Source organism: Saccopteryx bilineata, chromosome 4, assembly GCF_036850765.1.
Source record: "Saccopteryx bilineata isolate mSacBil1 chromosome 4, mSacBil1_pri_phased_curated, whole genome shotgun sequence".
Taxonomy (NCBI): Eukaryota; Metazoa; Chordata; class Mammalia; order Chiroptera; family Emballonuridae; genus Saccopteryx; species Saccopteryx bilineata.
The window spans coordinates 222,599,352-222,618,369 of NC_089493.1; the positions used below are offsets into that span (position 1 = coordinate 222,599,352).

The window sequence follows — 19,018 nt, forward strand, 5'->3', positions numbered from 1 at the left end:
TTTTGTCATATAGAGAGCTGTAGAGATACATGGGGGTGGAAGGAAGTGAGGGGAGTGAACAGAGGGACTTTGCTAGGATTCTTAAGAATACATTTTAACATTAGCATACTCTTTTTAAATAGCTAAGTTTTGCCTCAACAAGTAATTCAAAATAAATAATGATAGAATTTATTTTAATATATTTTTTCATCTTAATATTAGGTATTCAAACATGAACTAGCTTACTTATTGACTGGAATTCTTGGAGCAGCAATAGATTATTGGATTTTCCTTGGTCTTAAAATGGGTAGAAATGTGATGCGACACATGTCTGATGACTTAAGAAATTATTTTTCCCTTTCATGTGATGGTAAGTATGTCTCTACTTTGCTTTTTTTAGACTCATTGTGGAAATTAGTTTTGAGTTTCCTTAAGGCAGTTTGATCTTTAATGTATGTTCATGTGAAGCTTGTCTTAACAGATATATATATACATGTACATGCACACATATATATGCATGTGCATACATGAACACATATATATGTAGACAATATAAAGAGAAGTAAAAATTACCCGTAATGAAAGCTCCTATGAAGTTAACTACTGTTCAGCTTTTAATGTATTTCATTCTAGTATTTCTAAGCGTTTTTACATTGTTGAGCTTATACTATGTGTGTAATTTTTATTTTCCTCCAAATGTTACATGAACCCCCCCAACACACACATCACTTATTATTCAAAAATAAAATTCTGATAATCTTATGAAAGTTGAAATTAGATTGTGGTATAGAAAATAGTACCTGGAAGTAAATTATTAATATATAATGTTGTTTTCCTTAATCCTACAACTAAAAAGTAAATCATCCTATGCAAGCAAGCACTTAACCAGGCAAATTTGAAAGCAGTATATACTCTTTTCGTTAGAGAGATTGTTTGTTTATGTTTGGTGTTTTTGAATCTCACATGGCAAGAACTATTTTTATAATCTTTAATACAGTGGTACCTTGAGATACGAGTTTAATTCGTTCTGTAACCAAGCTCGTAAGTCATTCAACTCGTACATCAAACAAATTTCTCCCATTTAAAATAACTGAAATAGATTTAATCCATTCCAGCCCTGTGAACATCCCCAAACCATCCTAAATTATGAAAAAAGACGTTTTTAATTAAGAAACACATGTATACTTTACCAATGCATAACAAAATATATGAAATAAAAGAAAAAAATGTTATTTAGTACTGTATTCTTACCTTGGAGACAGACGAGTAACGAAGGTGAATGGCGGAGGAGGAAGGGGGGAGGGAGGAAGGGATGCAGGCATTGTAGACACGTAAACTAAAACTGCACTTTCTTAACACTAAATGTAAACTAAAACTGCATTTTCTTTACTTTAAACAAAACTAAAACTGTACTTTCTTTACTTAAAATGAAACCACAAAAACTTAATTGTAGAAAATGTATTTTCTTTTTTTTTCTTTTTATTTTTTTTTTTGCATTTTTCTGAAGCTGGAAACGGGAGGGACAGTCAGACAGACTCCCGCATGCGCCCGACCAGGATCCACCCGGCACGCCCACCATGGGACGATGCTCTGCCCATCCTGGGCGTCGCCATGTTGCGACCAGAGCCACTCTAGCACCTGAGGCAGAGGCCACAGAGCCATCCCCAGCACCCGGGCCATCTTTGCTCCAATGGAGCCTTGGCTGTGGGAGGGGAAGAGAGAGACAGAGAGGAAGGGGGTGGTGGAGAAGCAAATGGGCACTTCTCCTATGTGCCCTGGCCGGGAGTCGAACCCGGGTCCTCCGCACGCTAGGCCGACGCTCTACCGCTGAGCCAACCGGCCAGGGCGAAAATGTACTTTCTTAACTTTAAACTTAATCTAAGCTTAACATGACGTATTTTTCATTTAATCTTCTCCTGTTTTTGCCTTTTTGGCTGCACTTTCGGCACTTTCACTTGCAGGACTTTTGAATAAAAATCTACCCAAAGAGGTTTGCTTTTGCCTGCCTTTTAAAATGTTATATAAATGTGACTAACAAGTGTCATTAAAAAGTGCTGAAGCACAACCAGTTGAAACTTTTTCTGGTGTTTCTTTTTTGTGTGTATGTGACAGAGTCAGACAGAAGGACAGATAGGGACAGACAGACAGGAAGGGAGAGAGATGAGAGGCATCAATTCTTCTTTGTGACACCTTAGTTGTTCATTGATTGTTTTTCTCATATGTGCCTTGGCGGGGGGGGGGGGGGGGGTACAGCAGACCGAGTGACTCCTTACTTGAGCCAGTGACCTTGGGCTCAAGCTGGAGAGCCTTGCTCAAACCAGATGATCCTGCGTTCAAGCTGGGGACCTTGAGGTCTCAAACCTTGGTCTTCCGCATCCCAGTCTGATGCTCTATCCACTGCACCACCCCCTGGTCAGGCCTGGATGTTTCTTTTCAATGAAACTTGAAAGCTTCTCCCACATTGCCAGCATGTCTTTAATTTCACTTGTAGAAATCACTTCCTCCAACTCTACCTCCTCTTCACTACTAATCTCTTGCAGAAGCTCGTATGTTGCATCATCTGTGTAGCTCCTGCAACTCAGTTGAGAGTTCCTTCTCGTGTTCCTTGAGGTGCTCGTTTACATCACCCTCATCTACTTCCAGACCCACTGACTTTCCTAGGGACACAGTCTCCTCCAATGCTCCTACCTCAGTCTTGGTCTCGGTCTCTGGTTCGAATCCTTCGAAGTCCCTGTCTGCAACAACATCAGGCCACAACATTTTCCATGCCGAGTTCAAGGTTCTTCTTGTAACCTCTTGCCATGCCAAATGAATAATGTGTAAACATATCACAGTGTTGTAGTGATCTTTCCAAAACTCTCGAAGGGTTAGAATTGTATTATCAGTCACCTCAAAGCAGCGGTGGAACAAGTGCTTTGTGTAAAGCTTTTTAAAGTTGGAAATGACCTGCTGAGCCATAGGTTGCAAGATTGAAGTCATGTTGGGTGGGAGGTAGAGGACTTTCACTAATTTGAACTCATCGAGAATGTCATCTTCAAGACCAGGTGGGTGTGCTGGAGCATTTTCAAGGATTAGTAATGCTTTCATCAGTTTATTTTCTTGAAGATACTTCTTCACTGCAGGACCAAAGACGAGATTTACCCATTCAATAAAAAACTGCCGCGTAACCCATGCCCTAGCATTGGCACACCACATAACCTACAGTTTTTAAGAATCTTGTGAGTCTTAAAGGCTCGAGGATTTTTGGAATGATACACTAGCAGTGGCTTTACTTTACAGTCACCGCTAGCATTTGCACACAATGCAATGGTCAGAGGGTCCTTTATGGGTTTATGGCCTGGCAGCTTCTTCTCCTCTGTGGTGATGAAAGTCCTCCAGGGCATTTTTTTCAAAAATAATCCTGGTCGTCACAGTTGAACACTTGTTGGGGGATGTAGCCTTCCTTTGCATTAAGCACAACAAAACGTGCGATGTACTCCTCAGCTGCCTTAACATCAGCACTCGCAGCTTCACCATGCCTCACCACCGAGTGGATGCCAGATCTCTTCTTGAAATTTTCAAACCAGCCGTGACTTGCCTTAAACATATCTTCTGCTGCCTCTTTTGAGGTTGATGTTTCTTTCTTCTTAAAGTAACTGTAAATAATATGTGCCTTTTCACATATTACAGTCTCTGTCACTGTATCTCCTGCCAGCTCTTTCTCTCACCCACACCAGCAGAAGCTTCTCCATTTCTTCATGGATATTTGTCCATAATTGGGACAGAATTCGCTGGATTTACACTTTTGATGGCATCCTTTTGTTTAAGGATGGTACAATTGTAGATGTGTTGCGGTTGTACAGCCCTACGGTTCAATCACTTGTACACCATGCTCATGTTTTTCTATTTCTTGCTTTACTTCTATTGACATCATTCTCTTCTTCTCACCACTGTCCTTTACACTCACTTTCTTCGGCCCCTTGATAGCACACAAAAAAAGTTAGTAAAAAATGCAAAAATGATGCAAGAATGAGTACAGTGCACGAGATTCAACTTGATTCTGCGGGTAACATGAGAAAGAATGAGATGCTGGTGTTGTGCTGCCGATACTGGATCCATGCGCCAACTAGCTGCAGCTTCCCGAATCACAATACGTATCTTGGAATTTCACTCAGATCTCGAACAAAAATACGGACCGAGTCGCAGCTCATATCTTTTAAAAAATTCGTATGTTGGTCTGCTTCTTTCTCAAGGTACTACTGTACTTCTAATCATTCCAGTAGAAGAGAAAGCATTGTGTGTCTTATCTGTGTCATATGAACAGTTCCTCCATCTCTTCCTGAATGAATATATAACAGTATTAAAAACTAAATACACTGAATAAAAATATTTATTATATTTTATAGTAATTTGCATTAACTTGACTTAAATCACTAGTTAAAAACATTTTTTCTATATACCTGTTGCTGAATAATTTTTCTTATGACATAAAAAACTACTATTTTTTTTCCATTGAGTCTGATAATCTAACAGATTAGGGTGTATGTAGAAAATTTGTATATATGTTTTTATAACATTTGTAGCATATATAGAATCTCTTTAATCTTCTTTTTCTTACTGTTATCTACTTTCAAGTTTCCAAATGGGTAAGTGGATGAGTGGGGGATATTTAAGCAATGTGATGACAAAACTCATTTTCTTGTGCTGACCTTATGAAAGGTTCTGCCTAACTCATTTGGGTCTGTAGGGTCAGGGAGGTTTCCATATGACCTTATTTATATTCTTAAACTTCAGAGCCAGTTTAGGGAACTATGAATCTTTTTCTTTCTGTCTGTGTGTCTTTATTTTTGTATATCTAAATTTCTAAAATGAATGTATTTTAAACCAAGTAAGTTTTTTGTGGCCCTCAAATATAAAAGATGAATTTTATATACAGGTACTTAGAAATATTTTAGACTGCCAAATAAATATTCTCTTTTGTTACCTGTTTTTTACTGTGTCTTGATTTTATATGAAAAGTTCTTGAATATGCTGTCAGTCACTTTAATACTTTGAAAAGAGAATCCAGAATAAGAATCCAGGTTATAACTGGGTTCAGGATTTATTAAATGATGCCTTCTGCACAGTAAGGTTTCGTCTTATACTACTGAAGTTAGAAGATTTTTATCTAAAGCATTTTATCTCCTTTTTTTCCTCTTTCATTGAGTTGAGGGGTGATTACTGTCCCTTTTGTGGAGTAGCTGCCCTTTGTTGCATGACTTTTTAACATTTCTTTGCTCAAATCCAATCTTCCGAACCCTTTTTTATTTCTTTTCCACCATTTCTACTAGGTAGTTCTTTCTATTTCTTCTTTTTTTTTTTCCATTTTAGAAACAGCAGAATCTGATAGTATTTGCTAGCATGATAGCTGAACATTCAGTTAAAAGGATTCCCTGTTTTCATTTCATAATGGAAACCTCTTTGAGTTTGGCAACTCAGGACAGGATTAGCAGTGACTTTAGAGACTGTCACTATGGTTATATGTGTTGTTTCTAGTATGTATTGTTTCCTTTAGGGAAATATAGTTTAACCAAAAGCATGAAATAATGAGCCTTGTATTAGCAGGGTTCTACTATTGACAGGGTATATAAGCTTTAGCACTTTTTTACTTATATTCTGAATTTCTCTTCACTTTAAAGCAAGGTAATGTTATCACTGTTATAGTCCCAATTTTCAGTGACAAGTTTAATCTAACAAGTCTGAGTCTGTGGCTGACTTAAGCTAAAATTAGACTTTTAACATTAGCATTGAAATTTTGTCAACCAGTTGAGTGATTATTTTGCTTTCCAGGATCTGTTTCGTCTCTAATATTTAAAACTATTAATAGGTAGATTTAAACTATATCCTTGTTTGAAAAGTATGTATAAGCCTTTCCTTCCCCTTCTCAAGACACACACATAGTTGGTTCTTTAGGCTTCAATTTAGGTTATCGATAAGCAGTTTATAAAAATGTAACATAAAAAAAATTTTTTTTAATGTAACATATTTCTCAAAATAGTTATATCTTCCTAAATTTTTGTTGTTACTACAGCTTGATTTTTAACCTTTGTTAGGAGAGAGAAATCAAGTGAGCAACTTACCCTTAGAAGAGCAATAGTTTTTCTACTGTTAATATGAAAAATTAAAGTGTTTATTATAGAGTTGGTAAAATAGTAATATACTTACACCATATAATAAGTGAACGAGGTGTTCTTTTACAATAATGTTCTTTTGTTAATTTTTTGATATTTTCATGAAGAATCATTTCTTTTTGTCAGAATTTTCCCTCCTTTTTAAAAGAAAAAACTTCTTTGCATTATTCGTCAGCTCATTTACTACTTTTTGCTTTTCCTAGGTCATTAGTGAGGATAATATTATTTGGCTGCTATATAACTTTCAGTTAAGATATTGGTCTGCATGACCTGTGGTAGCACAGTGGATAAAGCAACGACCTGGAATGCTGAGTTCGCCAGCTCAAAACCCTGGTCTTGCCTGGTCAAGGCGCATGTGGGAGTTGATGCTTTCTGCTCCTCCTCCCTTTTCTCTCTCTCCCCCCACCCCCCTAAAATGAATTTAAAAAAAATTTTTTTTAAAAAGGTACTGGTCCATCTTTCTCATTTATGGCAATCTGAATATCTTATTTTTTCCTAGTCCAAAGGTATGAATTCATATTATCATGCTATTCAAATTCAATTTTATTGAAGTAAAATTATTCAATTTTATCGAATAATTCTAGTAAAATTATTTTATAGAAAATTAAGGGAAAACATATTTTAGTAAATAAAGTTCTTTCCATCAGATTTTATGTACATCAATCCCACAGAGATGCACTTCTTTATTTCTAAACACTTTGAACAGAGTTTTTTTTGTTTTGTTTTGTTTTTGTTTTTGTTTTTGGGTTTTTTTTGCATTTTTCTGAAGCTGGAAACAGGGAGAGACAGTCAGACAGACTCCCGCATGCGCCCGACCGGGATCCACCCGGCACGCCCACCAGGGGGCGACGCTCTGCCCACCAGGGGGCGATGCTCTGCCCATCCTGGGCGTCGCCATGTTGCGACCCTCCTGGGTGTCGCCATGTTGCAACCAGAGCCACTCTAGCGTCTGGGGCAGAGGCCACAGAGCCATCCCCAGCGCCCGGGCCATCTTTGCTCCAATGGAGCCTTGGCTGCGGGAGGGGAAGAGAGAGACAGAGAGGAAGGCGTGGCAGAGGGGTGGAGAAGCAAATGGGCGCTTCTCCTGTGTGCCCTGGCCGGGAATCGAACCCGGGTCCTCCGCACGCTGGGCCGACGCTCTACCACTGAGCCAACCGGCCAGGGCTGAACAGAGTTTTAATATCCCTTTCTATATATTAAGATCAAGTGTTCTGAATTTTCTTTTTCATGCTTAACTGAAGTTACTGATGTAAGGGGCTTAAAGTAGGATTGGCAAACTTTATTTTGTAAAGTACCAGGTAGTATATATTTTTGGCTTTCCAGGCTCTACAGTCTCTGCCCCAGCTATTCAACTCTGCAGCTGTAGAAAGAAAGTGATACACAATACACAAATGAACAAGGTTGTCTTCCAGTAAAATTATGTTCACAGTAATACGCAGCAAGACACAGTTTGCATATTTCTAATGTACACTTATTTTGTTTTCATTGGGAAGAAAACATCATCAAAATCTATGATATTTTTTGCTTCTTCAGATAACTTGAATAAAGCTTCCTATGCTGTTTTCAGGCTACATTATCATTTTTGCTGATAAGTAGTTTTTCCAAATTTCATTTATCTTTTTAAAATCTCTAGTCCTGTCCTGTGTGTTTCACACCTCTTCTATTAATTAAATTTTTATGATTTTACTAATTGTCTCAGTCATAATGTTGCTGTTCCCGTCATTTATTTAACACATTTTCATTGGCCTTCTACCAGTCATTGTTCTAAACACCTCATGTGCAATGACAGAAGAAAAGCAGACATGGTCCTTGCTGTTGTTTTTTGAGCTGTCAATGGGAGAGGTAGACTGTGATTAAGTTAAAGTTAATACATCATTTAAAAATGCTATGTGCTCTAGGCCCTGGCTGGTTGGCTCAGCGGTAGAGCATCGGCCCAGTATTTGGAAGTCCTGGGTTCGATTCCTTGCAAGGGCACACAGGAGAAGCACCCATCCGCTTCTCTACCCTTCCCCCTCTCCTTTCTCTCTATCTTCTCTCCCCTCCCGCAGCCAAATCTCCACTGGAGCAAAGTTGGCCCCGGGCGCTGAGGATGGCTCCATGACCTTTGCCTCACGTGCTGGAATGGCTCCAGTCACAACTGAGCAATGCCCCAGATGGGCAGACCATTGCCCCCTGGTGGGCATGCTGGGTGGATCCCGTTGATGTGCATGCAGGAGTCTGTCTCTGCCTCCCTGCTTCTTAATTCAGAAAAACAAACAAAATGCTATGTGCTCCAAATGAGAAAAACTAGGTATTAAGATGGGCGAACTAACTTTTATTGGGTGGTCATGTAAAGTAAACCCTGAAGGTTAAAGGAGAAATTTAGCAGAATTGGAGAAGCATGTTCTAGTTAAAGACATACTTACCAAACCTGAGATAGGGAAAAGCTGGGCCTGTTAGAAATCTCTGGGGCCTGGCTGATGGCAAGCCATAAGGAGAAAAGTGGTCTGAATAAAGCCAACGAAGGGGAAGTGAAGTTTGCCTAGGAACTTCTAAGTCGTATTAAGGAGCCAGAAACCATCTTAACAAGGGAGTGGCACTATCTGATGATTAACTTTAAAAAAATCATCCTGGATTGGTTCTTTAGCGTTATTGCTATCTGCCAGTCATTTGTTCATTTATTTATCAATTAGTAAATGTTTGTGTGCAGGTTAGTGACCTACAAACTATGAGGGCTACAAAAATGATGCTTCCCTTAAAGATCTTACAATCCAGAGGCTGTTTCTCATGTTCTTTTGTTCATCTATTATTTATCATTCCCTTTGCATATGTTACCTGGTACTATGTCAATCCATTATAGCTTGTATTTCCTATTTCTTTAAACTAACAGATGCTCTTTCTTGATGAGTAACTCCATTTGGAAGTTTCAAGGTGAATAATCTGTTTTGAACTCTATAGTACAGGTTATTTATGCTTTGCTTTTGCCTGTGGTTAGAGTTGATATGTTAAGATATCAATTGATTATAATAAACTCTGTGGGGATAGATGCTTTTTTAAGAATGTATATGATACATTTTTTAAATCTGTAAATGTACAGATTTAATGTTCAAAAAAATGGTCCTTCACTATACTGCTTGTACAGTTTCAGATAATACCAACAGCCTGAGGTGCTGGGAATAGTTGATTATAATCAAAGGTTGTAAATTACTTCTTTCTCATTTTCAGTCCTTGCAAATTGTACCTCTTTTGGGGCCATTTTGGAAAGGGTTATTTGAATTCAGAAGTATAGGAATAGGTGGGATCTTCTTGACATGTGACGGAAGCCATTTGCCCATATGACAGTCTGTCACAAAGCAGGAACTCAGGTCTCTTTGGTCAAGGCACAGTTTCTTTCTCAGCTTGGGCACTGTTTTGGGACTGATTATTTTTTATCATGGCGGGTCTGACCTGTGAACTATGAATTGTAGGATGTTTAGTGACATCCTGGCTTTTGCCCACTAGAAGCCAGTAGAACTTAATCAGTTACAACAACCAAAAAGTGCCCAAAGGGCCATATGGCTTGGTTGGTTAGAGGGTCATCCCAAACCACAGAGGTTGCTGGTCCAGTCCCTGGTCAGGGCACATAGAGGAACAGATTGCTGTTCCTTTCTCTTTCTCTCTCTCTTCCTTTCTCTAAAATCATTATTTTTTACCAAATAATCCCTGGGGATTCCCCTCCCCCTTAGTTCCTCATTCCTTCACAGCCACCCATACATCCAGCTCCCAATCAAAAAAGAAACAGGAGAGCCTGAGCCTTTTGGGAAGGCGTCTGAGCAGGACAGGACCTTTCAGTGGGTGTCTGACAGCCTAAAGGTGTTCAGCCCTGCGTGAGTTGGGTATGCTTTATACTTTATATTGACGTTAGGGTTATCATTCTGTCCAATTATTTTTAGTTATAGTATGGGTTTTATCATATTGCTAGCGGGAAACACCAGTATTTTAAATTTTTATTTTTCAAGTATAAGTGACATTCAATGTTATATTAGTTTCAGGAGTAGAGCATAGTGGTTAGATATTTATATAGCTTACAAAGTAATCCCCCTATAATTCTAGTACCTGCATGGATTCATACATAATTATTATAGTTTTATTGACTACATTCTCTAAGCTGTACCTTACATCCCCATGACTGTTTTGTAACTGTTAATTTGTACTTCTTAATCCCTCCACCTTTTTACCCAGCCCTACAAAACCCTTCCATCTGACCACTATCAGTTCTCTGTTTTTATGAGTTTGCTTCTGTTTTTTGTTTATTTTGTTTTTCACTCCACAAATAGATGAAATTATATGGTTTTTGTCTTTTGTCTGTATGCCTTATTTCACTTAGCATGTACCCTCTAGACCAGTGTTTCCCAATATGGGGCCCACGCCCCACAGGGGGGCAATTCGATAGTTAAGGGGGGCAATTTGAAAATGGACTCGACATGACTTTAACTCTTTTGCCCCGGGCCATTTAAATGCAATCGGTGCCAAATTTAACAAAAAAAAATGCAATTCTTAAATAATTGCGGTAAATAATTATTAAGTATAATTTCGTTTGACGAGACCAAAATATCAACTGGGTGATTGGCGTCGTCAAGTAAACTTCGTCCTGGGTTCACCGCGGAGCGTGCCATCTGCCGCAGGGAACCCCGGACGTTTTAAAAACTCGCTAGGCCCTGGCCGGTTGGCTCAGCGGTAGAGCGTTGGCCTAGCGTGCGGAGGACCCGGGTTTGATTCCCGGCCAGGGCACACAGGAGAAGCGCCCATTTGCTTCTCCACCCCTCCGCCGCACTTTCCTCTCTGTCTCTCTCTTCCCCTCCCGCAGCCAAGGCTCCATTGGAGCAAAGATGGCCCGGGCGCTGGGGATGGCTCTGTGGCCTCTACCTCAGGTGCTAGAGTGGCTCTGGTCACAACATGGCGACGCCCAGGATGGGCAGAGCATCGCCCCCTGGTGGGCAGAGCGTCGCCCCTGGTGGGCGTGCCGGGTGGATCCCGGTCAGGCGCATGCAGGAGTCTGTCTGACTGTCTCTCCCTGTTTCCAGCTTCAGAAAAAAAAAATAAAAAAAATAAAAAATAAAAATAAAAATAAAAACTCGCTAAACAACGCAGTTATTCTCACCTAATTGGCCCATCGCAACTTCTGTAGTGTTTCACATCATTCAGTTGCTGTTAATTTGAAATAAGTGTCAGTCAAAACTGTTGTAAAAGTTCGTTGATTTAATAAATATACATATATATATTGCATAGATATAATTGGTAAGTATTGATTTTATTTTTATCAATATTAAACTCTTTATTAAGTACTTCTTGCATCGGGGCTATTAAAGCTAGTGCCAAATGTGAGCATCTTTTCAAGCTATTTTGTGAAGAACAAAATGAAGACCATGTGAGACTTTTACATCATACTGAAGTAAGATGGCTATCTAAAGGAAACTGAAAAGATTTATGGAACTGTTTGATACTCTTAGTGATTTTTTAAGCGACAAACCTGAAATGAAGTATCCGTTAACAATAGATGGTAAATAAAGCATTTGTGAGTTATTTAGTCGATATCTTTGAAAAACTAAATATATTAAATAAGCAACTTCAAGGAACAAATAAAACTCTTGTCGATGCAAAAGCAAAGATATTTGGTTTCATTACCAATATTGAGTTATGTCAGAAACATATTAACAACAAAAACTTGAAACAGTTTCATTGGCTCCAAAAATGTGAAGTAACTGATACCACTTTACTTGTTATTGTCAATCATTTGAATATTCTATCGGCTGATTTAAAAGAAAGATTTTCTGATTTAAAACAAATTGATTTCCCAACATGGATGATGCAGCCAATGTTAGTGGATTTGTCTGATATATCAAATATGCAGTATCAAGAAGAACTCGCAGAATTGCAAAACGATGAGTCAGTTAAAGCTTTATTTAATATCAAAGGAGCGATGGCATGGCTTTGTGAGGAAACAGAAATCAAATACCCAAATTCAACCAAATGTGCAAGAAAACTATTGCTACCGTTTCCATCTTCATTTTTAGCTGAATGTGGATTTAGTGCTGTAAATGATTTACTGGTAAAAAAAAAGAAAATCAGCTGGATATAACACAACGTGGAGACTTGAGACTAAAGCTAACCAAATTGGAACCTAATATAAAATCTCTGTGCAGCAAGCATCAAGCGCAAGGATCACACTAAATTAAAATAATAAATTAATATACAAAAATCTGTATTAAAATTATTTGGAATTTAAATTTCTGTTTTTCATTATATGTTTTGAAATTTTACTTACTGTGTTTTGTTAACAATTTCATAGTGATTTCTTCCTAGAACCTATCATTTATGTTTATTAAGTGAACAAATCAATTTTTTAATGTTAAAAATTATGTATGTTACATAGGGGGCGGACATAAAAATTTTAGAAAGGTTAAGGTGGGGCATGGCACAAAAAAAGTTGGGAAACACTGCTCTAGACTCAGCCATATGATTTTAAATGGCAAGATTTTATTTTTTCATGGCCGACTAATACTACATTGTGTACACAAACACATACACACACAACACCATTTCTTCTTTATCTTGTCTTCTATTGATGGACACTTAGGTTGCTTCTAAATTCTATTACTATTGCAAATAATGCTGCAGGTTTGAACATAGGGATGCATATATCTTTTCAAATAGTACTTTGGATTTTCTCAGATACATACCTAGAAGTGGGATTACGAACGAAGGTCAGCAACAGTGCACAAGGGTTTACCTTTATCCACATCCTTGTCAACACGTTGTTGATTTATTGATGATAACCATTCTGACAGGTGTGAGATGATAGCTCACTGTGGTTTTGATATTTGACCTTAAGTATCTTTTTTAGAGGTCTGGTGACCATCTGTATGTCTTCTTTGGAGCAATGTCTATTCAGGTCCTGTGCTCATTTTTTGGTTGGTTGGTTGAGCCTTTTTTGTTCATTTTTGTGTTAAGTTGTATGAATTCTTTATATATTTTGGATATTAACTCCTTATCAGATGTATTATTGGCAAATATCTTCACCCGCTCAGAAGGCTATCTTTCATTTTCGCTTTCTCCCTGTGTTTGTTTCTACATATTAGGTGCATCTACTCTCTCTCCCAGTCTGGCCGTGTGTCCTTATGTAGTGTCCTGTGAATCCAGTGGCACAATCATCTTGGTCACCTGAGCTGGGTCCTCCAGGATATCTCTTCTGTGGGTTGTATGTGCTCTCCTGTTGTTGTTGAGCCTTGCTCGCTGTTGTCCCATCAGTGGGTGGCATTGACCCTCGTGTTGACTGTGAGGACTAGCAATGATTGTAGTAAACATGCTGCTGTGGGAGGGCTTGTGCCACAGCAGGATGCGTTTTGGAGGAGTTCTGGTGCCTGGAGAGTCCACCCTTTGTATGTGTAATTTGTATATCTAAGTGGGTGCTGTTTTGGTCTGTGGCCACCCAACAGATGTGTTGGTCTGGAGCGCCTTGGGAGGGACTCCAATGCAGGCCAAGGTCAGCTGCTGCCTGTGCCTGGCCAGGGGCCATCTGGTTTGGACTTATAAAGTGATCTGCAGTTGGTAGCTGCCTGTGCTGGGCTTGGAGGTACCTGGCAGATGCTAACCTGGGAACCAACGCTGGCTGCTACTAGTGCCGGGCTCGGGCTGCTTAAAAAGTGGTACAGAGCATGCCAAGGTCAGTCACTGCTTGTGTGGGGTTTCCGGACCTTGGAGAGATTTTGGGGAAGTTTGAAGTACATGCTAAGTTGGCAGCTTGTTAGGAACAGCCACTGAAAGAGGTCAGGATCTCACAAGGGTAGGGTGAGCCATGTTAGGACTTCTGTCCTGGACAGAGCTGCCCCTCCACCCCTCATCCTGAAGCACACAATTTAGTTTCTCCCCATGTGTCCCTGATGCTTTTCAAGCTGCTGTCCTCCTGCTGGAGCTTAAGGCAAGTGTTTGTGAACGGGGAAGTCTGTGTTCAGGCTATTTAAGAGAGCCTGGGTCTACAGCAGCCCTCCATCTCATCCAGGTGGAGTCCTGATGATTTTCACAGCCAGATATTGTGGGGATTCCTCTCCCAGGCACTGGGGCTCGGGACTGGGGAGTCATTAGTGTGGCTGGGATCCCTCATCAGGAGGACTCCACAGCCGAGACATCGCTCCTGCGCCTTGACTGCCACAGGCAGTGTAGGGCGGCCAGTTTGCGCCTCCCTTGTCCTCTTAGTCTCACTGTAGCTTCTTCTATATTTCCTTGTTATCAGACTTCTGTTTAGCTAATCTTCAGGTGCTTTCCAAGGACAGTGTTTCTATAATTTAGTGTAATTTTGATGTGATCATGAAAGAGACCAGCACAGCGTTATCGACTTCATCATCTTGACTAGAACCTCCAGTCTGTCTGGCCTCTTTGTCCAATTTTTAAAATGTATTTTAACCTAGTATGTTTATTTTGCTGATTTTAATGACTTTTCCTATTTCTTTATTTTTCTAGTGTTTGTAGTTAATCTGCCTTGTTGTATAATAACACAACTTTTTTTATCTTGTTTTGCTTAGTTTTAGCTCTTTTAGTTTATTATTGATTGCTCTTTCTTATTCTTTATCATTCCACTGTATTATCCATTCTCTTATACAGAGGATATCAATAGAGAACTCATAATACTGAATAGATTACATATGAAATAGTCAATCCAGTCTTTTATTACTTTTGATTCATGTGTATATGCATTTCCATGTTATTGGAAAACTTGAGGGTTTTGAAAAGATCAGATTTGAGTGTTTGGTTTCATTTTGTCATTTAAAATTATACTTTTTCCCACTTGCTATAGTAGAGTGGATGCAGACTTTTAAAGAAATCCTTACATACTCTCTTGTGCTACATTTTCCAACTTCTTTACATTTCCTCCTTCTCTGCAGTGTTGGGGCTCATGGGAATTGTCAGGGGAAGGGATATAATATCTTTCTATCAGTTCAAGACTGATCACTGTAAGTTAAATACACTTGTGCCCATTTAAAAAGCAGGTACCTTTGATTTTTCCAAAGGTGCAATCTTATAATGGGAAGAGATCTTTAACATTACTTGGAAAGTATACCAATACATTCCCTGTCTATCTATTCACAGATCATCAATCTATTCATGAATATATATAATTTCAAGACTTTTATTTAAAATAATAAAAAGTAAATATTGTTTTGAATGTGAGATTACCATAAAACTATTTCTTATCAAAAGCAAGAAATAGGAATATTATCCATTTTTCATGGTTTAAAATTATGAGAGTGAATTATACTTGTATAGGAACTATCATTTGCATGAATAAAATCCACAGAGGAGATAGTCTATAGGAAGAAATTTTATAGGATGTAACAATAACTATATTTACTTCTCTTGTGTTCTGCAGACTTTTCTTCACAGGAATTAGAAATTTTCATTTGTTCCTTTTCCTCCTCCTGGCTTCAAATGTTTGTTGCAGAGGCAGTTTTTAAAAAGTTTTGGTCACAAAGTTCCATCAATATATCTTCTGAGCCACTCTCTCTTCAAAAAATGGTAAGCACTGCTCTATTCTACTTCTAATTTTCGAGAAGTGAGTCCATAAGTTTAACTTTAAAATATTCTGCCCTGGCCAGTTGGCTCAGCAGTAGAGCGTCGGCCTGGCATGCGGGGGACCCAGGTTCGATTCCCGGCCAGGGCACATAGGAGAAGCACCCATTTGCTTCTCCACCCCCCACCCCCTCCTTCCTCTCTGTCTCTCTCTTCCCCTCCCGCAGCCAAGGCTCCATTGGAGCAAAAGATGGCCCGGGCGCTGGGGATGGCTCCTTGGCCTCTGCCCCAGGTGCTAGAGTGGCTCTGGTCGCGGCAGAGCGACGCCCCAGAGGGGCAGAGCATCGCCCCCTGGTGGGCAGAGCGTCGCCCCTGGTGGGCGTGCCAGGTGGATCCCGGTCGAGCGCATGCGGGAGTCTGTCTGACTGTCTCTCCCCGATTCCAGCTTCAGAAAAATACAAAAATAAAAATAAAAAAATAAAAAATAAAAAATATTTTTAGTGGTTTCTAGTAATTAAACAGATCATATTAATCATAAGTCTTTCAAGTCTTAGATAAGAGTGTAAGTTTTTCTACCTCAAAAATTGAGTTATTAGTGAATAGTTTAATTACTTGAGTAATTAAGAATTGACAATAGAAAAATAATACAAGAATCTTTGTGTTCTATTTGCACATAAGATTATTATTTTGTAAAGACCTACTGCCATTTATGAAAAGTATGGATGGACCTTGACAGTATCATGCTAAGCAAACTATTGTAAATAGTTAGAAAAAGCTATGGCCATGTGATTTCACTCATGTGGAATATAAAACTGAAACTCATAGACAGTATGGTGTTCACCAGAGTGAAGGAGGTGGGGAGAAGTAAATGGGGCCAAATATAAGGTGATGGAAGATGATTTAACTTTGGGTGATAAGTACACAATACAATATACAGATCATGTATGATAGAAATGTACACTTGAACCTATATGATTTTTTTTGTATTTTTCTGAAGTTGGAAACGGGGAGGCAGTCAGACAGACTCCTGCATGCGCCTGACCGGAATCCACCCAGCATGCCCACCAGGGGGCGATGCTCTGCCCATCTGGGGCATTGCTCTGTTGCAACCAGAGCCATTCTAGTGCCTGAGGCAGAGACCACAGAGCCATCCTCAGCGCCCGGGCCAACTTTGCTCCAGTAGAGCCTTGGCTGCGGGAGGGGAAGAGAAAGACAGAGAGGAAGGAGAGGGGGAGGGGTGGAGAAGCAGATGGGCGCTTCTCCTGTGTGCCCTGGCTGGGAATCGAACCCGGGACTCCTGCACACCAGGCCGACGCTGTACCACTGAGCCAACTGGCCAGGGCTAAACCTATATGATTTTATTAACCAATGTCACTGCAATAAATTTAATTTTAAAAATAACCTAGAGGCAAAAAAAAGTTCTATGTAGTATTTCATGGTATTTAAAAATAAAAATTACAAATGATCTCCAAAGTTCACTTTTATTCTGTATGTACACACAGTGAGCTGCATTTGATCCAGGTTTTCCCAGTTATCTCATGTCTCCAGCAGTTTCTGCAACAGTTGAGAAAGACATTGCTAACTGGTCAGGTTGGGTAAATCTGACTGTTTTCAAACAATCCTTGTCTTTAACAACTTTTTAACTCTTTATTCTGTTTATTCCAGGCATTTTTTCTTTTGAAGGAAGGCATTACTAATATGGAAATGATAAATACCAGTTGTACATAAACTATAAATATTTAAAACATGCAATTGAAGTATAACAACTTGGGCATAAGACTAATCTAAAGAACTTTTCTAGCTGAGCATCACAGTTGCACATGAAATAATAATTATTTTCAAGAAGGCCTTTTTCTTGTGTACGTCATCCTGAATTAATGACATGGAACTAGTTGCTTTCTTAATATTTTAGCACATTCAAATGAAATTGGCTGACAACTATAGTGATGAAACCAAGAAAATATAACCAAATTTAATGGTGAAATGAATCAAATAATTATTTTGTTGCTTTTTAGTTCTTTATTGTTGAAGAACTAATATTGTATTATTTTGCAACAGGTATATTCCTATTTGCCAGCTTTGGGGGAAACTGGTGCTTGTGGGACTGGAAAGAAGCAGATACCAAAGAAAGTAGGACAGCGGCCTTGCCTTGAGTCTCAGAGAGCCTTGCTCATGCTGAATAGTGCTGAACGGAGACATGTGGAAGGGCCGCCAGAGTTACCGTAGGTGGTGCTTATGTACCAGTTATACTTTGTTTTAGGCAGTGGTTTTCAAACATTTTGTACTTGGAGACCAGTGAAATGGGAGAGCAGAAATCACCTTGCGCGTAAGCGAAAGAGACTAAGATCATTGGGTCTGTGATCTTCACACAGCATCAGAGTGGTTAACTTCTTCCCGGACCAGCACGAAGGCTCTAGAGGACCAGTCCATGGACTGGCAGTTGGAAAACCGTGTTTTAAAATACAGCTCTTTTTCTCACATGTTTCTTGAACTTCATGGTTATCGGTCATATTTCCTGAATTATACTGATTAGCAGAAAACTCAGTTTTATACCTGTAAATACACATGATCCAGATTTTCGCTTTCTTTGATTCAAGGCACATGCTTTCTTTCTACTGAGATTAAGTTCTTTCCAAAAGGAATAAAACTATTCATCACATAATTATTCCACACATTTTTTTCCTATGATTTAAATTACTACTTGCATATAATAAAGGTGGATTTCATAATGCATGGTCATGTGATATATTTTGAATTGTTATATAGCATCCCCCAAAATGAGGAAACCTTCCTCTAAAGGTGTTATATAAAACTCAAAAAACCAGAAATGGTTTTGGGAAGAAGAAAACAGAGTCAGATATTAAAATAAAAATGGAATGTAGGGGCTTGCATTTTAATTTTAGCATTTTTGCTTTATTCTCTGCTAAATGTCATTTACTTGGTCTCTTGCTCTACATGACATTTCATATTCATAAACTTTTCAGTGGCCAGTTGGAAGTACAAAGTTAATAAAATGAACATTAATGCATTAGAATTTATTTTTGTACAGTTGAAATATAAAAATAGGAAGCAGTAAAGATTTGAATGAATATGGGAGTTTAAATGAAAAGAGGGCCAGATTTTTTTAAATACCATCTAATGTATATTGTCATACCTTGGTGAAAAACAGGCTTTTATTATTTCTTATTTTCTTTTCAGAGAACTGAACCTTGCTAAGTGTTCCTCATCATTAAGAAGATGGAAAAGGAAGTCAGAGGGAGAATTGTCCTGTTCCAAGGAGAATTGCCCCTCTTTAATTAAAAAGATGGCTTTCCGCAAGCCTAATTTAAAAGGTATTCCATGTGTCTAAATTAATCTATGCTAGGAAT

The 19,018-nt window shown here is 38.9% G+C and overlaps 1 protein-coding gene across 2 annotated transcripts in view; it reads left to right on the plus strand.

Annotated features, from left to right (window-relative positions):
* Positions 1-19,018, plus strand: part of SLF1 (SMC5-SMC6 complex localization factor 1) — a 103,256-nt gene that overhangs the window by 76,470 nt on the left and 7,768 nt on the right. For both annotated transcript variants that reach the window (XM_066273822.1, XM_066273823.1), the window contains exons 15-18: positions 202-349; positions 15,511-15,656; positions 17,709-17,872; positions 18,849-18,982. In XM_066273822.1, coding sequence (XP_066129919.1) covers positions 202-349; positions 15,511-15,656; positions 17,709-17,872; positions 18,849-18,982 — 592 coding nt within the window. The remainder of the gene's footprint in view (positions 1-201; positions 350-15,510; positions 15,657-17,708; positions 17,873-18,848; positions 18,983-19,018) is intronic.